This window comes from Taeniopygia guttata, chromosome 2 (assembly GCF_048771995.1).
Source record: "Taeniopygia guttata chromosome 2, bTaeGut7.mat, whole genome shotgun sequence".
NCBI classification, from domain to species: domain Eukaryota; kingdom Metazoa; phylum Chordata; class Aves; order Passeriformes; family Estrildidae; genus Taeniopygia; species Taeniopygia guttata.
The window spans coordinates 138,613,709-138,638,903 of record NC_133026.1 but is presented as its reverse complement, the minus strand read 5'-3'; the positions used below and the strand labels follow the sequence as shown (position 1 = coordinate 138,638,903).

The 25,195-nt window shown below is 38.5% G+C and overlaps 2 protein-coding genes across 5 annotated transcripts in view; both read left to right on the top strand.

Moving 5' to 3' along the window:
* On the top strand, nt 1-14,180 carry DSCC1 (DNA replication and sister chromatid cohesion 1). Of its 2 annotated transcripts, none has more exons than XM_030266614.4 (9): nt 1-359; nt 1,949-2,117; nt 4,504-4,638; nt 7,473-7,563; nt 8,518-8,656; nt 10,093-10,145; nt 11,229-11,383; nt 11,927-12,075; nt 12,874-13,305. In XM_030266614.4, exons 1-9 carry the CDS (start codon nt 148-150, stop codon nt 12,980-12,982), a joined length of 1,212 nt encoding a protein of 403 aa, XP_030122474.4. In that variant the 5' UTR covers nt 1-147; the 3' UTR covers nt 12,983-13,305. The 2 variants fall into 2 exon arrangements, with proteins under 2 accessions (XP_030122474.4, XP_030122473.4); XM_030266613.4 differs by having other exon boundaries at nt 21-359; nt 11,226-11,383; nt 12,874-14,180.
* A 1,288-nt stretch (nt 14,181-15,468) lies between these two features.
* TAF2 (TATA-box binding protein associated factor 2) overlaps nt 15,469-25,195 on the top strand; it is a 62,004-nt gene continuing 52,277 nt past the window's right edge. For all 3 annotated transcript variants that reach the window (XM_072924962.1, XM_072924960.1, XM_072924961.1), the window contains exons 1-3: nt 15,469-15,658; nt 17,080-17,133; nt 17,905-18,065. In XM_072924962.1, coding sequence (XP_072781063.1) covers nt 15,605-15,658; nt 17,080-17,133; nt 17,905-18,065 — 269 coding nt within the window. In that variant the 5' untranslated portion in view covers nt 15,469-15,604. The remainder of the gene's footprint in view (nt 15,659-17,079; nt 17,134-17,904; nt 18,066-25,195) is intronic.

Below are 25,195 nucleotides of genomic sequence, written 5' to 3'. Positions count from 1 at the left end.
GGGAAGCGATTCCCCTCGATACCACCCCCAGCCGCTCCCACCCGCCCCGCCGCCGATCCACCCGCCCGTCCTTCCGCCAACCGCGGAACCAACGCCGGCGCTCCCCGTGGGCCCCGCCCCGCCTGCGCGGGCCCGGCGGGGCGGGGGATGGAGGCCGTGGCGCGGAGTCCGGAGCGGGCCGGGGCCGCCATGCGGAGCCGCGCCGAGGTGGACGCCACGCTGCAGACGGCCAAGCTGAACCCGGCGGAGCTGCTGCCGGCCGTGCACTGCCTCAGCTTCGGGCCGCAGGCCGGCGGCGGCGAGTGCTGCCTGCTGCAGCTGGAGCCGGAGCTCTGCGCCGAGCTGGAGGCGGGGCGCAGGTACGGCGCGCGCGGGGGCGGGGCCGGCTCGGGCGGACGGGGCGCCTTGGCCGCCCTGTGGGGTGCTGGTGCGGTGTGCCCAACTGCGCCTTAGAGCCCTTAAATCGCACTTACACTGGGAGCTAAAAACTACTTACACTTATAAGAAACGTCTTTGGTTTGTTTTTGTTGGTTTTATGTGTGTGGGTTTTTTTTTTTGTTTTTTGTTGTTTTCTTTTTTAAATGGAAAACTTCCTGCTGTGGAGACTTCTAAACAAAACTCAGGAGCAGCTGGAATAGGTTCCCCAAAAAGTGCCTTTACCGAGCCTGCCGCAGTTCAAGGAGCAATTGCCCAGCGCTGTCGGGCACGTGCTGTGATTCTTTGGGCAGTCCCGGGCCGGGAGCGGGACACAATGATCCTTGTGGGTCACATCCAGCTCGGGATATTCTGTGATTCTGTGATCAGAAATACAAGTTTAGAAAAGAGATTATGTCTTTAAGAGAATCTTGTTGACTTTGAGATTTTCCTATTAGAACTCTTGAGGCCTGATGGATGGCAGGGTGCCTACAAGATAGACAGATGCAGGGAAGGATGTGCGCAGTATTAGCACGGGCATAGGATAGGATGGTTATGTGGTGCCAAACTCTGAACCACGAACAGGTTCTAGATAAGGTTTTGATACTGTTTTAAATTTCTTCCTTTACTGCAATGCCAGTGACATGCAGAAAGTCGTTAAAGTGATACAAAATGAGAAGTCCCTCTAAAGAAGGTAATTCTCTGAGACATATGTTAGTAAGCCCATTCCTATTTAGTACAATACTGATGAAGTATTAGCAGTTAGAGGCCTGAATCAAGTTGATCCCTTGGGGCACAGCTGAGCTTTGTTCATGCCTGCAGGCTTTGGGAAACGAGGAGCAGTTGAATTGAATTGAATATGAGCACTTGGGTTAGTGTATGTGTAGCCTGGGAGGAACTGAATGCTCCCCTGTCATGGGGGCTTTGCTATTACCACGTCCTCATGCAGAATCTTTACTTCATCAAGTACGTGAGCTGAAAAGGGTGGTTTACACTGTCTCTTTGTTCAGAATTGTTCTAGAAGATTATTTTGTTTCCTGCTTGGAATTACTTGTAAGAAAATCGATATTAATTATCTGAAGGGCTCTGCACAATAAATGCAAATTCTCTTTGCTTCCTTGTTTCACAGTGGGCCAGCTTCAGTTCTCATTAAAGAACAACTCTAGTTGTAATCTAATTTCTAAGATTAGTGAACTAGTTCACACATTAAGCATCACTTCATGTTTTTGGGGGGGTTGAGCAAATCTGTGTATGAATATAGGCATTCAACTGTGTTCTGCATGAAAACTTGGAATGCTTATCTTTTGAGTTTTCCCACACTAAAACAAGAGAGAAAAACATAGTCAATTAGATTAACTTACATTTGCATCTTTATATTTTGGTGAACTGTGACTGCTGCTACCAAACAGAACTGCAGTTCGTAATTTCTTTACAAATGTAGGAATGTGAAAAAATATCAGACAAGTTTAATAAGTGTTCATCCTGAAACAGAGGTAAAAATGCATCATTATTTCCATGCTGTTTTTTTTCCCAGCCTAGTAATCCGTGGTGAAAAGGATGAACATGCAGTGTTGTGCAGCAAAGATAAAACTTATGACATGAAAATAGCAGATACCTCAAATATGCTGCTGTTTGTTCCTGGTTGTAAAACTCCAGAGGAGCTGAATGCAGATCAGGCATCTTGTAATATTATTCACTCACAGGTATGTCTTTCAGGGCTTTTGTTTGTTTGCTTTAATTCTCTGCTTTCTTATTCTCTGTAATTTATTGTATTTTGTCCGAGATGCATATGTGAAACCCAGCTGGGATTCAGTTGCCTAAACATAGACTTCTAATGCCATTTTAGATGCCTTGTGGTATTGCTTAGCCACCATTGCAGGCTGCCACTGGAGAAAGGATGAGTCTCCTGTAGCTTCTTTGTGTATTGACCAGTTCCAGGAGGATGTCTTTATAAATGTGCTTTTTATATAGGGCCATGCTGTGCCTTAGGGTGTCCAAAATGGATTTAGAGCCTTTCTTCAGGCAGCTGAACTTTCTCTGTAATGTATGATTATTACTGTTTCAAAGAAGTTAAAACTGTGGTTTATTTTCATTACATAGCAATTACTTATGGTAGGTATTAAAAGCTTGGAAAGAAAATATATTTTCTCAGTGTTAGCATCTATTTTTAAAGTAAGCTATTTACAGGTTGATTTTTAGGAGTACTTTCCCTAAAAGGGAGATTTTATCATCTGAATACTATTTTTTAAATACAGAGATATATTCAAAGGTGGCTCTTTCAATTAGTGTGCCAAAACATTTGTCAAAGTGAATGATTTTAGAGTTCTCAGTTTAAGAATTCATTGTTCTCTGCCCTCCTGAAGCATAGTTAATAAAATTATATTTAAAATAGCTAGGCAAATATTATTAGTTAATTATTTGCTGTAATGAACATAATGGCATTATTGAGGAATAATCCTACTTCAACATCACTTCTTCCATGAGGTCTAATGAGCTAATATAAAAAGTTAATTCAAGCTGAAGTAGATTCATGAGAAAGTAATATTCTTCCACATACTTTTTTTTTGCTACTTTTAATAATTCCACTATTCCTGTGAAGTTACACATCATGGAAATGTGATTTGCTTAGGAACTATTTAAAAATAACTTTATTTGTAAGAGTTCTCAAAATGAGATCAAAAATGTAAGATGGTTTATTAACGCTGCAAATTGTGAAACATAGCAAAAGATATTGTGTGTACTCAGCACTTTGGGGCTTTACTGCCCTTCACTTGAAGTCTTGGTGCTGATCTTTGTATCACTTGCACAGCTGATACAGCCAAAGCATCTGGCATTTTATTCACCTCACACAGCTTATCTCCTGTTATGAGTTTTGGAATATTAATTAGAACTATTTATTTTCTTTTCTATGCAGAGAATCTTCTCATTACCAAATGATCAGAAAACAACTTGGCAGGAAAAAAGCCTAGCACTTAAGTTAATGCTAATTGGCATGAAGCTTGGCAGTTTTTCAGGAAATTGATGTTTAGCTGAATTTTTAGCTGAATTTTTTGCTAAGCCAGTTATGTAATAGATTAAAACTGAAAGATTTCTGTGTATTATAACTTGTATATAATTTCTTCTATATATAGGTGGTTTTGCTTATAGTTGATTTAAATGGAATATTATTTCAAAGTTTTAGTTTAGTTGGTTTTTAAGTGAGGACTTCTAAAATATCCCAAGTACTCCAGTAAAGCACTTAGGGTATTTTAATCACTGTGAATTTTAAAGCACTGTCTAGAGGCTTTTTCATGGAAGATGTTTTAACATGGGACTAGTGATTGGGTCAGGAGTCACTGAGCTGGAGCCTGTTCTGCCTCTGTGATTCTGTTCCTATTTCTGTCAGTTTGGTAAATAGTAGCAGTGATGCTGAAGGGCCTCCAATAGTCTGGCCTCTTCAAAGAAAGTCAAAGCTGTACCCCATGAAACACCTGAGGATTACTCTGAAAGTGAAGCTTTGGTAAGTTGATGAAGAGCAGCCCTGTTGCACACTCTTCATTTGTGTGTTGACTCAGGGCAAGGAACAGAGATGTCTTGTCAGTTGTGTGCAAAGTGTAGCTTTCTGTCCTTGTTGATGTCTGCTTTGCTTGAGCTTAGGACTATGATGATTCATTAAAAAGACCATGAAGTAGATCTCAAGCATGGGAAGAAGTGGGGAAGATAGACACAGGTTAATACAGGAAGGCTTTTATGACAGTAATACAATTTATTGTTAGGACAAAAAGCAGTTTTGAGGGCAGTTGTGCAGAAATATATCCCGTGGTGATTTCCTATCATTTGCATGCAGACCTGAGTTGTTACCTTTGTCTGATGCACTACAAACATATTTTTTATCAATCAACAGTGGATTCTTATTCTTCATTGTCTGTAGTAAATTTTTTTAATTGAAAACATTGCAATGATTGTTTTATGTCTAAAGTAATAACCCTATTAATAGTTAACTTGTTTTCAGTGAGTGGGTTAACACTGCTTGCTGATAATTTTTGGTAAGCAGCTTTGAGTCCAGATGCTACATTAAAATGTTTAAAGAGTTGCGATTTTCTCTTGTAGATTGCTGGTTTCTCCAAGAACTATTGGGAATTAAGGAGATGTCGACCAAAACTGAAGAAACTGAGGAAGCTTTTAATGGAAGATCCATATGAAGGACCTGATAGTCAGAAAGAGCAGACTTCGACATTTTCAAAGGTAAATCAGCTGTGTAAATTGCTTTTTTGTAATTGGTAACGAGCAAATTAAAGTGAAGATGCATCCTTAAGTAGAAAAATCCCTTTCCTCATATGATTCACAGTGTGTCTTTGAGTTAGTATTTTAACCCTTCTATTCTAAACAAGTTGATTGTAGTTAGCACTTCCAGTGAGTAAAGGTAAGCAATCTGTTTATTAGTTAAAAGAGGAAAATGAAGGACATGGAAGGAGGCTGGGCATTTCCCTTTTCCTATGGGAAGTTTCTTGAAGCACAACCTTCAGAATTTTTTCTAGATTCCTTGAGACTTACATGACTACTAAGGTATGCAGCCTTTTCTTCTTTGTGTCTACCATGTATGAAGTCAGAGCACACCCATGTGCAGTTGCTTGCCAGTCAGTAATTGGTGATGACAAGGAGAAGAAGGGAGTTGAAGAGAGTAACAGGGATTATATAAGGCATGGAATAAGACACACTGAAAGAAGGGAAAATACAAATGAAGTCCTATCCTGCTGTCTTATGGTGTTTCCAAGAAATTTAATTTGGAACCTAAAGAGTAATGGGGAGACCTGGACTGTGCAGCATATGATCTCAGCTAAAAGGCTGATAAAATTCTGGGATTTTGTTAGTTTGGTTGGTTTTACTTTTGACTTTAAAACCAAAAAGTAGTTGTTCCTAAGTATTTTATGCTGAGGCTTGATTGAAGCTGACACCACCAAACTACCTGCATGTGCTTGGATGTGCAAACACAGATGTTACTTTTCTCTGGAGAGACATGATGCCTCTCTCTTCTTGGATGATTAACAGGCTCATTTCTGATTAGTAATAGCATCTTAGCCCCAGAATTGCCTACCTATGCTGATTGAGGCATAGAGGGACATACAGCAGAACAAGGGATGGCAAAGGTTAAAGAGCTTAAATGGTCTGAAAATTATAAGCATTGTCAAAGGCCAGCAACATGAAAAAAGTCATATGAAATAATATTTATTCATAATATTGAGTATTCCAAATATTGCTTCCAAACGTCTTCCATATATTAATGACTGGTTTGAGAATTGATCACCATTTATTTTTGAAGGAGAATGCATTTCCTCTGTGAGCTTACTGGATAACAACTAGATATATCAGATAAATGCAGACAAGTCTTAACCTTGGCTCTGGTGGAACTCCTAAATGAATCTGAAAGCTCTCCAGGGAAAAAGTCTTTCCTATGGGACTAATTTTCACTGAAATCCCAAACAATGTGTGTGTAGTAATGATTTCCACTGTTTTGTTTGTTTACACTTAACATTTATGGTGTGCTGGGAATTTATAGGCCACCTTTAATCTGTTTGAAAGCAAGTTACTTTTTTGGTTGTTTACTGTAAGCTGAGTCTCATGATTTTCAGGGCTGTATCATACACAGTGAACCGTAGCAAAAGAGCCATAAAGATCTGTGGCAGTGTAGGGAACCTGTTGCATAGTTTTGTGATTTAGCAAACTAGAGGAAAGCTTATCAATATATAGGCTAGTACTGAATTTTACAGTGAAATGACAGGGCATACTCAGATGATCATAGACATCTGATAAGAAAAAGGATAAGAAACATATTAAATACCTTATCTGGAAGTTGCTGGTGTGGACATGGTACAAGTCAACCCACTCCATTTTAAGTTTGCAAGGGCTATGCAGCTGAAAAAACCATCAGAGCTAAGATCAGTGACATAGTCAAAAAAGCTGCTGGGATTGCTGGGCTGGCCTCAGAGCAGAAACATAGCCCAAGGACTTCTGTGCAGGGCATCTGAATGGCAGCAATGAACTTCAAACACACATACTGATTTGGGGATATTTTTGCTCTCAATTGCTAGCAGTGTTTTTTTAAGTACTGTCATCCCTCATTGGCATACTGATGGAAGCTTGGCCTGATGATATTTCAACATACTCTGATGGGAATAGCATAACAGGAAGTGGAGGCCTTTCTGTATTTATTACATGTTTTTTTAACATGTGGATGTTCCAAACTTAGTGGTGGTATAGTGTTCCCATAGTCTGATAGATCTCAATCCAATACTTAATCCAACGTTTTTCTTTCTGATAGGACATATTCTTGTGCTATAATCAACAAAAATTTAATATTAGAGTTGATTAAAAAGGCTTTACTGTGAATAAAGGAATTGATGTCCTATTTCCTGTGCACTGAAGTGTGGTATTTCTTCCATTTACTTCACTCCTCATGATAACTTCTGATCCACTCACGTCTTCACCACAGTATCCCACAATACCTTCCCATCTCACCACATAATTGTTTTGCAGGGAGGTGTTTGTGTTCTGGCTGGGTCTGTGCTCTGTGTGTGTCAGCTGATTAGCAGACACCAAAACACAACATGTAACTGTTGAGGTCATGATGGAGGAGGCTTTCCCTCAGTGGGATACTAAGTGCAGGTTCCAACTTCTATCCGGAAGTGATAAGTGATTTTTGCTTTGCCTTTTCTTTGAATAATAAAATATGTGATTTCAGGAAAGCCAGAACATATTTGCTTTTTATTCTTGCTGAGATACTTCACTTACAAGGTCTGCTTGTGCTAGTTTTACATTCTGGGAATATAGGTATATTACTTGGTCCTCGTACAAAGTCTTCTGTAGTTAGACTGCCTTTATATTGAATAACCCTTTTAGAAAATGTTTTAAGTTGCAAGAAAAGTTCCAGAGAGTGTGGCAAGCCTTCGAAAAATTCAGTTTAGGGGAAAAGACATCTATCTGAAGTCTTCATTATAGCTTATAATGCATTTAGTCTGGTTGCTGAAGCAAAGAAGGAGTAAGAATAACCTCTTTTATTTTCTTTTTTTCCTTTGTTGCAGTATACAACAGAAGATTTGTTAAGTCTGATTCAAGCAAGTGAAGAAGAAATACTCCACCAATTGCAAGTTATAGATGCCTGCAAAATTGAAGGTATTCCTATCTAAAGAATATTATTACCTATGAGGAAATAACCCTGGAAATATTTTCCCCAAAATATATGTTTCCTTTTTCTAAGGTCTATTCCATATCCTTGTCTTTCAAGATGCAAGTTACTTCAAAGTTCTAAGACTTGTTTCCATAGATCCATGTCCTCTGCTGCTATGAATCTGATCAGAAGGATAAAGCTGAGCAGGCAGTGCGAGTCTCTCTCTTTCCAGCATAACTCCTTCTTTGCTGCTACAAACACTGGCATCAGAGTATCCCATCCCACCCACAGCATTAATATTTTTTAGTTGGTCACCCTCTTCATGAATGAGTGGGTACTGCTTTCTGTAGTTCTAGAGGCAAAACCAGCTGATTCTTAGGTACCCCCATCCTTTTCATAGTCCTTTCTTCCTCCCAGACTTGGTTTGTCTCATTGTCTTCCTATCATGTGAGGAAAGGCTTGAGCAAGTGCCTCACTTTGGGACAGGTCCTATTCATCCTTTACTTGGCCCTGCCCAAACCCTCACTGGGACACAAGGTGAAGGGCATTCCTAGAGTCATCTGGATTTTGGAATTTTTGTGAACTTCTCTAGACCTGAGCTGTTGTTTTGTAGGCCAGTGCAGCCAGCCCTGATCATGCAGTTCTGTTTCTGAACTGTTAGTTTTTCCACATCTGATTTATCTTGGAGTGATATTTTTAGTGTCTTTGTATCTGTGGCAGTTGAAGAATTACTAAAGAATTGCAAACAATTGAGATAATTAAGTTTCATTCTCCTTTACATTTGCTCTTATTATTTAGTTCCCTTTCTCAGCTTTTAATCCTGAAAAAACCACAATGCTGCTGCATATTGCACAGGTGTGACCTGAGTGTCCAGACTCCAGTAATGTATCTTAATGGCAATAGAATTAAGGTGTTAATGTTTTCCTTCTAACAGTGTTTTGTGGTGCTCTGTTTGGCAGGCTGTTGGAGAATTTTAGACTTTGACTATGAGATGAAACTCTTGAATCATGTGACTCAGCTAATAGATTCAGAGTCTTGGCCTTTGAGTAAGGTTCCTCTGTGTGCCTGCCTTGAAGAACTTGGATCTCTAGAACCCAGGTAAACAATTATTTTTAGTACTTAAAATTGCCTACAATCATTATTAACTATGAGTAATTACAGTATTTGTTAACTGTCTATTAGAATTATAGTCTTGCAAATCTAGATTCTAGTTACCGTTATATAAATGATGCATTTTCTTTGTTTCTAAAAATACTCAAGGCAATTTTTAGACAGGTTAGTAAACTGATTGTAGTGTTTATTGGTAGTATTTCCATTAATCCACAGCAGAAACATTAATGCTGAGTTGTAAATGATGGAAGTAGCATGTGCTTAAGTTGTAAATTGCTGAGTATCTTGAAATATCTGTTCTGAAGCTATAGCTAGCCAAAAATATTTGGTTTACCTGTTGCATACTAGCTGAGAGGGGAGTATGTTTTCTCGTGTAATTCAAAATTACTATTCAAAGAAAGTCTTAAGCTTACAATATGTAGCATTTTCCATTTAACTGCCTTTTAGCTCAAAAAGATATTTGCAGTTAGGCTATAATTTTATGACAGAGGTTCAAAAAAGTGTCTATTATTCAGTAAAGGATAATTAATTGCAAAGTTTTTGACTTGCATCGTAGGATCATTCAGACTGGTAAAAAACATTAGGATAATTGTGTCCAACCATAAACCCACCACTGCCAAGTCCAATACTGAGCCATGTCCCTAAACACCTCCAGGGATGTTTTCTCCAGCACTTCCTTGGGCAGCCTATTCCAGTACTTAGTGCTTTCCATGAAGAAATTTTTCTTGTATCCAATCTAAATATATCAGGCCATTTCCTCTGATCCTGTTACTTGTTGCCTGGGAGAAGAGTACTGACCCCCACCTCGCTATACTCTCCTTTCAGGGAGCTGTAGAGAGGGATAGGGTCTCCCCTGGGCCTTCTTTTCTCCAGGCTAAACAGCCCCAGCTCCCTCAGCGGCTCCTCACCTGAGCTGTGCTCCAGACCCTTCCCCAGCTCTGTTGCCCTTCTCTGGATGTGCTCCAGCCCCTCAATGTCCTTCTTGTAGTGAAGGGCCCAGAACTGGACGCAGGACTTGAGGTGCAGACTCACCAGTGCTGAATACAGGGGGACAATCCTTGCCCTAGTCCTGCTGGCCACGCTGTTGCTGATACAATTCTTTCTCGTTGGAAAAAAGTGATACTGCAAGAATCTATTCCTTATTTCCATTATCATTTTAGTCTTTGCTAGTTATAACTAGAAAGTGGAACAGACCTTTGGGGTTGACAGGCTAAATCACTCTCATATGTTATTTGTCCCCTATTGTTCTCTCTTCTGTTTTTTTACCATTTTTTACATTTCACCCATAAAATGTGTCTCATCATCTATTCTCCTCAGTTAATTTTTTTTCTCCATACCTGTTTCTTAATTTTATTGGTAACTGTTTCAGTAGTGTCCTAGTAAACAGTATTAGAGCTTGATGTCTGATTTTTTTTTTTTTCCAGAGAGATGATAGAACACATTCTTTTAAGCTATGGCAGGAAATATGTTGATGATGGTAAGTTTGGGAAAGCTTACCTGGTTTAACTTGGCATAGAATAAATAGTTATTAATGAAAAAATGTAGGTTTTGTGAAGAATGGGCCAAACAAATTACTTTGCTGCAGTGCCAGTATAAGGAAGGAGCAAACCGGATTAAAAATCAGTACAATTGTTAAAGGAAATTTCACAGGAAAAAAAGGCTATTAAACTGTACAAGACAATTGTGAACAGAGGTACTAGAAGTGATTTATTAGATGTCTACAAGCCATAATTCCATGACTAAAGAGAGCTCGCTATTAAAATTTAGATGACATCTCTGTTTAGATACCCTAGAAGATCTCAGATATTTAAGTAATTACTTGTGCTATTATGAGTAGTCAATAGCTTTAATTCAGCTTGCCTGAAGTAGGTATCTGCTACTGCACCACAAGATCCACTGGTTGTAGTGATTAGATTTCCATTGTCCATCTCCCACACGGATACAATACTGCACTGCCCTAATTCAGTCTGAATTCTTCCCCCCAGTGGCTTTCATCTCACCTTTGGCTGAAGTAGGAGTTGCACTCAACCTTAAAGGACATAGGAAATGTCCTTTGGAGTCACAACAGACTCTTGTCTTAATAGATTTAGGCAGTTTGTACAAGGAACAAGTCTGAATTACAGACAGGTGACTGAAACAATAGAAGGACGTTTTTATACCTGATTTGGTTCAGAGAATTTTAGCCAAGTCAATGTGTGAGAAAATGAAGTCTTAGCCTTCATAATCTCATAAGGGTGATTAAAATGAAAGTTTTGTTTTCTATTCAGAAATAGGAAAGAGAACTGTAGGAGAAATGGTACACTGTGAAAGGGGAAAACTTGGAGGGAAAACACATCTATTGATACAAATTCATACTGTAGTTGGGACAGTGCCACTGTATTCTCCATAATTTATTATTGAGAATGAGAAGATAGCATAATTTATCCAAATTAACACCAAATCAAATTACTTCTCAAGGAAAAGAAAAAAGAGGATACTTAGTATATAGAAGATTAGAACAAGGCTGCTCTTTTATCAAAAGGCAAGAACCGAAGATAACCTAGTTTTTGCTTCTCAGCAGGGGAGGTTTTCTTCGAAATGCATGAAGATAAAATATGCAGAGCTATAGCACAAATGCTTTTGCAAAATGCAGTTAAATTCAATCTATCAGAGTTTGAAGAAGTCTGGCAACAGAGTGTCCCTGAGGGGATGACAACGAGGCTTGATCAGCTTCAGGTAAACAGATAAAGAAGTGTGGATTCTTTTGTGAGTAAGCTGTAACTTACTTGTGTCATACATAGATTTTATCCATTATTGGATATTGTGTTGTTTTTGTCAGCTTTTGAGTTCAAGTATGCTTTATGATGTCCTCTATGATCACCAGTAGTCTGGAATCATGATAATTCAGGTTTCTGTAACTCAGGCACATTTCAGTGTTTGAAGAAAGATTGCAGCTGTAATTTACTACTTGTAAATGTGACTGGAGCAGAAGCTGAAGCTGTCATTGAACAGATGGTAGTGACAGCCAGTAGAATAGCAAACACTACTGGAATCCTTTTGCTCAAAGAAAACAGAGAGGTGTTGGAACCCAATGGATTCTCCCTTCGTGTTATAAAGGAAATTATAAATACTGCCTGTAAAACAGTACCTTTATTATACACTTTGCCTCTGGTAGTGCAGTTCTGGAAAGCTTTGGGTCTGCAAGGAGCAACTTGCATCAGAAGGATGTTTAATTGTTTTGTCAGGACTTAACATTTCCTTTCTGATGCTGTTCTACAGGGCTTGGCTCTTGTGGATAAAAGTTCAAGACCAGAGACCATCTTTCTGCTGAAAGTAGAAGACTTACCTGAGGACAATCAAGAAAGATTCAACAGCTTATTTGGCATACGGGAAAAGTGGACGGAAGTGGATATTACCCCTTATATACAGTAAGGATGTATTTCTTTTTATTAAAACATAATTAGTACTATAGTCTTCCCTTTTTGCATACCTGGCTTCTGATGAGCTATCATTGTCTCAGTGATACTACTATACTTTGCAGTTTAAATTAAATGGATTCTATATGAATAGAATACCCACCTCTGGGATCTGTAACTCTCTTTTTTTGGATTTAAATGTGTGTAAAAAGCTGATCCTACTGGGTTTAAATGGGTGATAACTCTCATTTGATTAAAGCAGAAAATTCAAAGGCTAAACTTCCTGACCTTTACAATGAGTCTTTATATTTACAACACTAGAACTATAAAGCAGTAGTGCTTCCTGTACCACAACTTTTGTTCCTTTGGTGGTTAAGACTTACACTACTGCACTATCTGGAATGTCCAGCTGTGATATAAGTGAGCAGATGTTGATGCTAACCCAGAAGTAACTGCATCAATCCTTTATGAATGGCTCTAAATTTATTGTAATATGAATGAATAGTTCAGAGCTAGCTGTTTTGTTAGATTGAAAACTTTGTTAGAGAACAGTAATAATAAAACTCCACCTAAAACCCAAAATTCCTTTTTCTGAAGTAAGTCATGTAGTTTTGCCTAGTGCATAAATGTCAATGTAAGTTCTAAACTTCAGGTAATTTAAAGCATTATGCGACAGCTGGAGTAGTTCTGGGTTTTTTTTTCCTAACATCCTAATCCAGCTTATTGCTGTAGTTATAAATATTTTACAGATTCATTCTGTGTGAGAGTATTTCTTAATGCCAATGTCACGTGCTTTATTTCCTCTTTTAGAGACTTGTGTGCAGAGAAACAGACCGTTGGTGCTCTTCTGACAAAATATGCTCGCTCCTCAATGCTGAATGGTGTTAAAGTTTATAATTCTAGAAGACCCATCTCATAACAAGTATTGTTTGAAGAACTGAGGATACTGAATGTAGTAACAGTGAATGTTACTTGCTGCTTCCTTCTGGGGGAAAGAATTGCCAACCATCATTATACAGTGTACTTGAGTTTAAACAGCTAGGCGACTTGAATATGTTGTGTTCTCTGCTCAGCTAAGGAGGGTGTGAGGACACTTGTGGCCTCTAAGGAATGATATTCAGCTCACCTTCCTTTGCCAGCCTTCTTTGCCAACCTTCCTTTGCCCAACTTCTACTTCTTGAATACAAATAAGCTGTTTATCCATAAGTCTGAAATGAAAATTTAAAACCTGCTTGATAATAACTCAGTCAATTGAATTGACTAGCAAAATGGAAAATTTAGTCTTCTGCCCATTAGTGGCCATTCTTAAAGATTAAAGTTTCAATGCAGTGTTCACATTTTGAATATCACAGAGCTGATCAAGCTCATGAACAAATCATTCCCCTCTGAGACTACACAAGTCTTGATTTTGAAAAGTGGTTCTTTTTAATGTCATGCCTATGAACACCATCAGCACAAGCACCTGACACTTTAATACTTGGCAGAATGGCCTTACATATATTACAAAAAAAAATTGCAGTGAAGTGTGAATATAAGAGAGAGTAGTTGGACATGGTGTTACAAATAGCCTGTAAACTGTCATTAAAATGTAGCTGAGGTAAAACTAATGTTTCATGGAAGACTACTTGTGCTTTTTAAAGAACCTACAAAACTTTGTAGTACATTTTTTTTATAAAACTTTGTTATGGCAAATAACAGCACATAGAAATTGTGCCTTGAAACCTTCCAGTTTTGTAATGGTAATACTGCTCTATGTAGAGAAATTAAACAGGATGTTTTTATGATACTGCCATGAAGTGGTGTGCCTGAGATGGTAATTTTGTAATCATTAAAAAGGATTGTTTGCATGTCAGTAAACCAGAGTTTAATATCAGATAGTTTTCAGATTCATATTTTAAACTTAATTGTTGTTGGTTATTTGATACAAAAAGGATTTTTTCCATCAGGCTCAGATGTGAGGTAGGAAATACCTTGGAACTGCCAGCATTCCAGCTGTAGAGTGAGTGGGGAGAGTAGAGAAACTCCTCCTAGATCAAATGTAACTCTTTAAGATGTACACTGTGTGCGTACTTGGAATTTGGTACAGATAAAAAAGCTGAATAAAAGCTTCTTCCTGAGCTCTGTTTATTTTGCCCAGTGCTGCAAGGTCAGTCCCTGTGCTGCAGGCTGCTGCGGGGGTGTAGGGGTGTGGTGTTTGACCAGCTGTGTGGAGACCAGAATGGCTCTGCTGGGAAGGACTGACTTGTTTGCTCCCTGGTTCCAGCAGCTCCCAATAGCACCGGAACCTTCACTCCCAGAGGTCAGTGGTTATATGAATGGAAAAGCCTTGGAAATTCCTTCCATTGCATCACAGAAAGCCCCTTAGTTGAAATATACAACACAATTGGTACTTTTATATTTGTGCTTCAAGTCTATAACTACATAGGTGTTTCTTTATAAAACAAATAAAAATTAAGTCTTTAATGAATAGAGCTTTATTACAGCAATGAAAAGAGTTTGTTTAAATTAATTATGCGTGTGTTACCATTCCATGTGTGCAGTGCTCCTGATTAGTTACACACTCAAAATGCAATGACCGTTCAAACTCCCATCAGTTTTTTCGATGCCAGCATTTATTTTAACCTAAAAGAGATGAATCTGGGGTTCCTGATACCAGTCCTGGTTCTGAAGGAGCTTTGTGTGGTGCCCTCCGGCTCCCACAGCGGGACCGCGGGAGGCGGGCGGGCTCGCGCTGTGCCGCGCGCTGCTCCCGCCGCCCTTCCCGCTCCCAGCCCCGCGCCTGCGCGAGCCGCGGCGCCTGCGCGCGGGGACACGGCGCGGCCCGCCTCGGCTTTTGGCTTATTGGGGAGGGTTATTTTGTCCTTCTCTCTTTTTTTTTTTTTTTTTCCTTATTCTCTCCGGCCGCCGCTGCTGGGCTGTCCGTCTGAAAGAAGCGAAACTCCAGCAGGTTTTCCCGCTGAAGTGACAGCGCTCAGTCGGTCGGGCCGTGACCTCTCACCGCGGGGTCGGAGGTGACCGCCAAGATGGCGGCGGCTGCGGGAGGGCCGCGGCGGGCGCGCTGCTGAGGGAGACCCGCGGGGCCGAGCCAGCCCCGGGCCCGCCCGCTCCGCCCTCTGCGCCTTGCCCGGCTCTGGGCGGACGGCGCTGCCCCAGCCGGCGCTCCCAGGAGCGCGGACACCGGTGCCTGCGGGCCGTCTGGCCGCGGCCCTCCTCATTCCGCCGGCACTGCCCGCTGAGCCGGTTGTTCTTCGTAGTTCCCGTGGAGAGGAAGCGCCTCTGGACTGGTTCCGTGACCCCTGCAGGCAGAGGGCCTGAGAGCGCACCTCCAGAAGGTTTTGTACGAGCGCTGCTTGTCGGTGGTGCTGAAGCGATGGCGCTCGCTGGAGCTGAAGATTCCTGACTGCTGGGGGTCACACATCGCTGAGGAGATGAGTGATCAAATACGGCGTGACACGGGGGAAAACCGAGGGACCCGCTGAGTGAGGATGATGTCGATGCCCGTCTGACGGTCAGCAGTGTGTGTTTAGTGCTGCGGTTCAGGATGAATAGGAAGAAAGGAGACAAAGGATTTGAAAGCCCAAGACCCTATAAATTATAAGTATCCATTTTTTTTTAATTGCTGTAGTTGAAACCAATGCACACTGAGTCAGGCCACAGGCTGATTAGTAATGATTTATTTAAGAAGGTTGGAGCTTGTGGTGTAGCTTGCATTAAGAAAACCTGTGTGATGTTTGAATGTGTAAATGGACTTGCTCATGGGCAGCAAGTCTGTCAGCCATGCAGTCTCACGAAGATATTTACGTTATGATCTTCAAACTTTGGACATTTGTTCACATAGTGTCAGTACTAAAGACCGTACTACGATGTTCTATACATACTGCTGTTCAAAAAGTCCTTTTGACTTAAGGGCCTTTTTATGTACAAAAAAAATGCTTGCTTTTCAGCAAGCCATGTTCTTAAGCAAATTATCATTTTCACACATTCACTCTTCGGGTTGTAATCGAGCTACAAAGCAGTTGGTGGTATATTTCAGTGCATTTTAATAATTTCTTGTTATACCTCTTTTATTCCTTTATAAATCTGTTACATTAAGTGTATATGAGAAGACTGATTCTACTTAGAAATACATTTGTGTAAGTAATGTATGAAACCACTTTTAGATTCTCTTGTAAGAGTTTTTATCAAACTTTATCTCACCTGAAGCAATGTCACTTCTTAATGTACAGGATATATGCAGATAAACTGCCGTATGCCATAGAAGTTGAATTATTTTGAGGTTTTGTCTTGAGTCATGAAACGCGCTATTGTAACGATGACACCTATTACAGGAAATTACATAGAAATAACTTACAGGATTTTTTAAAAGTTTGAATTATTTTATCTCCTACCTTTTAAATCAGTTTTATTTACCAGGAGTTCTAATACATCACTCAAAATTTAAGCAAATGCATTTGACTAATATGAAATACCTATCTTGATTAATGGATTAGCATTCTTTTAAATTACAAATTCTTAGGCATGCTAATTGTAAAAACATATACTGTATCTTGTAATGTGTAATACCTGCTTATATAAATTACGTACAAGTGTCAGCTCTCCAGGTAAACTTCCCACAGGTCTCTGACTGCAAGTGTTATGGTTTATGCCATTACTGATACTACTCATCACTACAGTATTAGACCTGGACACTGCCATTTGTAATTCTTTATGTGCAAATAAGTGTTGTTCAAAAATTATGTTATCTTCCTGTATTGCCAGTAATGTTCATCCTGGCATGATACTGTGTTTGATTTTTTGGAGGACTTTCCTGACATTGTGGGTAACTTCTATTCATTATTTGGTTTAGACCACATAAAAGATTGAGACAAAGATTAATGACTTTTATAGAAGTATATTTTATTTGCAGTATTTATGTACATATATCCTGTGTGGCTGTCTGTTAAACTGGGTTAAAGTATTATTTAAAATGCTGGCATTTATGCAAAACCTTACTTTTTTTTTTTTCCTTTCAGCACAACTCATCAGGTAGTTTGTATCAACAACATAAATTTTCAGAGAAAGTCTGTTGTAGTAAGTATTTCCCAATAAAGTGTGGAGTAGAAATTATCTGGGTTTTCTTCATGCTTTTAGAGGGAAAAAATGCACTCACAGGCTAATTATGGTGTTCAGCTACTTCATAGGTTATACTTTCTAATCTGATGCTTCTCATAAGTCTGTCATTGCTTGAGATAAAATTTCTAATTGTGAGCACTTCTATAAAAAAATTTCTAAATGAAGGCTGCTGCACTGTAAATATTACAGAGCAATTTGCAGTTCAAAATTCATGCTCACACAGTGTTAGCTGATGTTAGGGATAGGCTTGCAGAGTTTTCTCCCTTTTATGTGAGTTCACTTGGGCTTTGAAGAGACTTTCATCATTTCAGTCCTAAAATCTTCAAGAGTCTTGGTCAATTTACTTACCTGTTTCAAGGATTCTGCTGAGGTTTTAAGAATTCTTGTCTCAAATTCAAGTACCGAAACGTACAATATAGTGATGGTAATAACTTGAAATCTAGTCAATAGAGGCAGATTTTTTCCAGTAAAACAGGCATGATTGTCAGTCACATTGAATTTTTTGCTTTGTCTGTTTCATTTACACCTGCGAAAATTCACCTTTTAAATGGCATGAAAGAAAATGTAGAAAATCTAAATGGCAAATCATTTTCCTTTTCAAATATGAAAATATCATCTTTATATCAGTGATTTGATTTTTAGAAGTTGTATTAGTAATAATTTTTTATATCTCTCCAGTTTTTAAGCTGTTAAATATTTTACGGAAGATTTTGATTTGTGTTTTCATAGGGTTATGTGGAACTCACAATATTTCCCACAGTTGCAAACCTGAACAGAATCAAGCTGAACAGTAAGCAGTGCCGGATTTACAGAGTGAGAGTCAATGATTTAGAAGCAGCTTTCATCTATAATGATCCAACACTGGAAGTCTGTCACCATGAGTCAAAGCAGTAAGTGATGTGTTTAAGACTCTGCAGATGTAGTATTTTCTGTTGCTCTTAAGCATAGCTCACTCTCTTTTACTGACAAGTTTTACCTCATAATTTCCTAATAGTAACTTTTGGTCTGGTCTAATTTTAGCGAAGTATTTTGGCAATAATTTTGACTCTTAGACTAATCTTCTTTAGAATTTCTCATGCTAATATATCTTTGTATTGTTTTGTGAAAGTATAAAAAAAATTTATATAAAGTACTTCATGGGGAAAAAGGCCTTGGATTTAATCTGTGTGCTTGAAACAGACACTGTGTATCCCCTAGGTATTCCTTTATTCATCAGTTATGCAAGAGCATCAATAATTCAGTTTGCAAATACAGTGTTCGTTTATATAGGACACTGAATTTATTAAAAGAGTTACAAAATTTTCTTTGAGTCTTGATACTGACCACTTGAGTACATTAATTCTGTAATTCTGTTTGCTTTGTGACTTGATGTTTTTGTTATTGATGCTCATTATGATACTTGTGGCAAAAATTCAGAATTGTTATTGCAGGGATTCTAGATTGTTGTGAAGAGCTAGAAAATAAAGCTTTTGGCCTTTTATAAGGAATCAAACTTGCATTATTTATTGTTGTCGATAACAGCGTAAGTCCTAGAACCTGAACTCACTTCAAAATTTGAAAGGAAAAGTTTAAAATTTCTTCACCTTCTCATATTGAAGAGTATGTTTTAAATCATGTGGCATCCTGCATGTTCTAGGTGTGAGTTTGTGGGCTCTTAAGTTGGACAACTCTTTGGGAGCTCTCCTGGCAGGGGAGATTCTCTTGGAGCAGTTCTGTGTTAGGAATGAGAGTTGCATTGGACTTTTTTGGTTTTCAGTTTCTGTTTATTGTTACCTTATCAAAACTTTAGCACATGGTCTGCGCCCAGACTATGCATGCGTGAAAACAGTACAAAAATGGCCAACAACCTCATGCTGCAAGGTCTTTTTAAGTTTAATCAAAAACTAAACTACTTAATTAAGAAGTGACACTTAAATTATTTTCTTTTCTAACTCAATAACTGACTCTTAAAGACTTGTAATGTAGATTTTTCTACTTGATTACAAGATACCACCTAAACCCAAGAAGAAAGAGGAAGAAGAGAGAAGAAAGGAATTTGAGACAACACTTTATATCTTCCATCTTGAACTCATCTGTAACATACTAAAAATCTTAAAACTTAAATTTTTCCCTCATGTGACATACTACACTACTATCTACAATCTCTACAATCTATTTCACACTTTTGTGGTTTTTAGTTTACTTTGAGGCTTTGGAAGTTTTTTCTATGAATGAGGGTCAAAGTCAGTGTTTTCCTGGGAGTCAGAGCACCCCAGTGTAGACAGGGGATATTCCCCTTGCCCTGGGTTCCCACACCAGGGAACTGATGTGGGAAGGGGCTTTAGCAAAAAATCTTTTAGCCATTTCATTTTTGGTAAGAGCATGATGGGGACATGTTTCCCCTAGGTATTCTCTTTTGATTTGCTGGAACATTTATATTCTCACAGCTTCTTTTGGCTGGCTTGGTTGAATTTACAATTTGCGGGATTGTTAAAAAACTTCTAGTGAAAGTGTTGTTAAACAGCAGCTGATAAAAAAAAGCCCCACAGAGTCCTTTAGGCTGTAAAAGACTGGCTGAAATAATCTAGTCCAATTCCCCTCACATGGGGTCAGGTAGAACAGGTTGCACAGGGCTGTGTCCCTTTGGGTTTTGAGTATCTTTGAGGATGGAATCTTTGCAGTCTCTCCAGGCATCCTCCAGTGCTGATGACCCTCAAAGTAAAAGGCATTTTCTTGTATTCCGATAGAATTTCATGTATTTTAACTCACATCCACTGACAGGAGCAGACACAGTCGGCGCAAACTGAGACATAGGAGGTTGCCTCTGAGCATCAAGAAACAGTTTTTACTGTGAAAGTGACTGAACACTGGGACAATTTACTCAGAGAGACTCTGAGTGGAGTCTCTATCCTTGGAAATATTTGAGTCATCTGGACATGCTCCTGAGCAAGTGGTTTCTGGTGACCCTCTTGGAGCTGAGGGGTTGGACTAGAAGACCTTCAGAAATTGCTTCCAACCTCACCCATTCTGTGATTCTGTAATAACTGGAATCCTGTGTAACTCCTGGAAGGTGTAAGAAAGGAGCAGCATTTCAAATTATCAGAGTGAGGAATCCCATTATGTTAAAAAAGGGATTAGGAGAGGGAATTCTATCATTTTGTGGAGAAGGTGAGGATTTTTTTGTTCAAACTATTCAAATTTAATGGAAAATCTCTGTATTTTATAACTCCCATGTTATTCATAGTTTTGAAAGACAGAGGTCACTAAATACTCATAACAAGAAACTAGTATGCCTCTTTCTGTATCTCAGAAGTTAAAGGCAACATGAGTTACAAAATGTTAGATGAAGTTAGATGTGTTCTTCCATTGAAATACTGGTCACAGTTGAGTAGGTAAATACAGCATCTCTGCTCTTGAGGCAGGATTGCGAGCAGAAATACTAGAAATCTAAAAACTCTAGAATTAGTACCTCAGAAAAATCATCAGTATGTTTTCTCTGCCCTTCTTTACAAAGAACTGCTTCTAGAAATAGTGGTTTGTACTAGTCTTTGTATCTAATCATCTGGTCATCTCTTCCAAGTTCTCATTTGTTATGGCAAGTGTAGTGATGATGTCCTTTGTACCCTTGCACCTGAACTAGCTGCAGCAGTTATTTTGTGACACAGATTAGACGTGATGGTTTGTTTCTGATCTTACTGGGATTGTTCCTTTTGCATAGTTTTGTTAAGTAGTCTTTTGAACTAGTAAAGGGGAAATGAGGATGGTGCTTGGCAACCTGTTTATGTTAAGTATTTTATTTTCAATCTTTAGTTCTCCCTGTGGTGTGTAATAAGTATAAGTTCACGTTATAAAATTGTATATACAAACATTTTCTATTGTTTTGATAATGCTTTTAGTTTCTTGGATGTTATTTTCTAAAAAAAGACTTAAAATCATAGAAGCATTGAAATTGGAAGGGACCCATAAGATCATCATCATGAGTCCAACTGTCAACCCAGCACCACCATGACCAGTAAATCATGTCTTCGGGTGCCATGTCCACAGGTTTCTTGAACACTTTCAGGAATGGTGACTCCACCACTTCCCTGGGCAGTCAGTTACAACCTTTGCAGTCTTTTCTGTGAAGAAATTTTTTCCAAGTAACTTATCTGGGGCATAAGTATTTAGAAAAGTTGTTAATTTAATGGACACTTTCCTACCTTTTTATCAAAGTTAAAATAATCTGAAGACTTTTTACTCCCTTAGTTAGCAAAAGAATTCTTTTTAAAATGGAAAACTCTGTATGGAGTAAAGATTAGAAAACTTGCTACAGCATCTCTAACTTGATAGGTTGTGTTTACTCATGGGAGGTTTAGGAGAAGTGGTTCACGGTTATGTTGTGGAAATTTTGGCATGCAAGGAAACAGTTAAAAGAGGGTTGAGGAATTAAGCTTTATCTATGACACAATTCTGTCTGCTTCACTATTGTCTTTTTTACTGCTTCTTGGTGAGATCACATCTTCATGTTCTGAATTGAAATATTCAACTTTTTTTCAGTTGAAATAGTAATACTGGGTTCTAGCATCTTTGAGGAAAAAATCATTGATGCATGATCTCTGTCATTTCATATTCTCAGTGTTGAAGAAGGTAAAATAATTTTTCTTCAGTCATGCATTTTTTCAGTTTCCCTGAATATCAGAAAACTCTCACTAAAAAGGTAATTAAAAATCAGTGAAATTTATAGGAAACGTTAGAAGGCATGAATTAACATATTAAATGTATTTTTAGCTTTGATGCTATTGCAAATTTATCCATTAGTCCTAAACCATAACTTCAGCTGACAAGCGAGCGAGTGTTTAAAGGTTTATTTAAAACAAAGTTAGACTTCTAACTTGTAATTGTCTGAAATCATCCAGTCCAATTCCCCTCACATGGGGTCAGGTAGAGTAGGTTGCCCAGGGCTATGTCCATTTGAGTTTTGAGTATCTTTGAGGATGGAGCCTCTGGAGGCTTCAGTACAGCATGGCTTTTTCATATCAGAATAGATAGATGAAATTAGATAAAGCAGTCACTTCCTTCCTGACTGAGCAAACACCTGAACAGGTGTTTGTATATACAGCTATGAAATAATTCACGTTGCTTTACTGTGTGTACACAAGACGGCAGAGAATCCCGTTTTGCTCATGCTTTTGAGAAGAGTTTCAAATCTTGTGGCAACTGCATATAGTGTTGAAGAGTGTCTATTTGGGTCATGTTTTGGGGCTGCTGTTTTTGAATGTTGCAGTTGTCTATCCTCCTCATCTTTCTTTTTCTTATAAATTGTGCTTTTTCAATTCTATCAGTGTAAGAGAAATGAGCTTGCTTTTTCTGGGCTATACTTCTACATTCAATGTAGAGACCCCAGTGTGTATTCTGAATACTTAGACAACTGCTTGTATCTCAGCCCTGTTTATTTAAAACTGACAAAGGAAACATTTTTTATTTTTAATCTTATGGTTGAGATTGTAAACTGTTAAATAGATACAGCAAAAGTTTGGGTGCAGTGGTTTGGTCTGTGATAAGTGAAGTTTTTGGTGATCCTGCTTACATGCTTCACGTTTTTGGGATATTTAGGATGCCTGGCTGAGAAGCTGTTGCATTTTACTGTTATTATTGTGTAAAAGAAGCTATGTTTTCGTATAGCTAGCTAATGCGCACATAATGCTTTTCTGTGCAATGGTTCATTTGTCTTTTTTTTTTTAGCTTGAAGCCTGTAATATTTAAGCATTATAAATTAGAAGATATTTTGATATCCTGTGGCTTTAGTTACAAGCAGCAGTAAACTGTGAGAGAGAGCAATATGGTAACCTTAAGAGCATGTCTGTCTTGCAGTATTTTTGCTTCTGGGAAGTCAATGATCCAGCCTTTAGACTTTATACAAAATAGAAAAAATTCTGGTGGTACTGAGCATGTGTTGCCTTGCTGCAATAAATAGCCTTTATTTACACTGGTATAATGCTTGTCTAATTGAAATATCATTAAAGACTTTGTTAGAAATAAACAAAGTGTCCTGGCCAGAATAGGGTTCATTTTTGCAGTAGTCAGGAGCAGGGAAAGGCTAAGACCTGGAGATTATTCTATACCACCTTGCCTCATTTTCCAGGGATGGGAAAAAGGCTTGCTTCCAGATTCCACAGCATGGCAGAGGGGTCAGGTGCTTTCATGAGTTACCTGGGGTGAGCAATACCATGTGAATCATTCACCTCTTTTCTCATACACATTGTCATTGGTATTGTTGCTGTTACTGTTTGTTGTCTTATTTCGTTGCTGTTTCTGGTAAATTGTTTTTATTTCAATCCATAATCTTTACCTTTTGTGGCTCCAGTTCTCCTCTGCAGCCCACCACAGGGGCAGGGTGGAGAGATAGAGTGGCACGTGGTTTGAAGTAGTTTCGGTGGAAACACTAAATGGGAGAATTCCTATACCACAACACAAAGGTGTAGAGCACTTTTGAAGAGAGATGACAAAGCCCTTAAACTTCACCAGGAATGAAAATTAGGTTTTTCAGCATGACAAAGATTCAAATCATTGCCCTATTAATAAATCACCTATATGTGCATGTATTATATCATGTATGGTATATCCAATGGTATATCATGTATGATATATTATGTATGGTATACATGATAAATGTATATCATGGTATATAATGTATGTACTCCAATATCAAGTGCTTATTCTATATGGGAAGCAATGTAAAATAGTAAATGAATTACTGGTAATGAAGAGTAAAGGATTACAGGCAAAGCAAATAACTTACTTTGCCAAGTTGATGTTAAGTACTGTAGGAAAACTGGTGTATAGACTATATGTTTGGCACATACATTTGTAGCACTGGTGCAGCTACTAAATGCTATGGAAAGCTTGAAATAAATTAGTAATTTCAAAAAATAAATCTCTGTAGTATTGCTTCTTTACAGTCACTCAAGCTGCATGCACTTGGGCTGTAATTAACAGTGTTTGGGGTGAATTCTGATAACATAATTTATCTCTGCTGGGAAAAGACCATGAATATATATTTGTTTTTTCATTGTCAATCTACACTTAGCATTAGGAAAATTTATCACTGTTCCTTGGACTGTAACTTTTGGCATATGCTCTGTTTTTCTTAAAATGGCCATATGCAGTTTATTGAGAGTAGTTCAATCTATTAAAAGATTAATCTGTGGTGCTATGCCTTTAATGGATTCTCTTTACAATGAATCACCCATTTGAACTAGAACGCTTCACAAAAATAGAAATATAAGAATAGACTTGTTTTCCATAAAATGGTAAGCTCTGGAGTCTCTCTACTTTGCTGTAAAATCATAACCTTTTCCTGTCTGTGAAGCCAGTGATGTTTAAAGTGTAGCCACAAGCTCATCACAATCCTCAAAGTTTGAACAAGTTCTCACTGTGTAGGAAAGGGATCCCAATCAATAATAGTAAATTTTCAAAAATAGTTTGGAGTAAAATTAAACACAGTCGAACAGAATGTTACTGTGTTTTTCTGTTGCTAGCTTTTTTTTTTTTATTATTACTTATAGGTGTTAGTCAGACTAATAGGTCTTAGTCAGACTAATAGGTCTTAGTCAGATGCTTTTTAAATAGAGTTTTCCCAGTGGTATTTGCCTTTCTAGGGTGCCATTTGAAGGACAGCTTAAAGCAGCTTTGCTTAGGGAGGTTCTTTGACCCCTCAGTATGGCAGATCAAGGAAGTAAACCAACTAAAACCTGCCTGATTAGAAAAAAAGTACTTATTTTCCCATTTGACACTTTGAGCTGTATCCCTACAGGATCAGATGAACAGTAATCTCCTTAGTGGGTGAGGTAGTAGTGGTGCGTGGGAGGCTAGGAGACAGCACATAAGCTGGAGTTCAAGTGGGTGGGAATTGTTCAGGACACATACTTGAAATTATACTATATTCTAGGGTACAAACTCAACCTTTCCCTTTTAAAACTTGTTGGCATTATATCCTACCTTTAGGTACAGTTATCTGTGAAAAAGGAAAAGAAAAATATATTTAAACTTGAGGTTTGTGAGT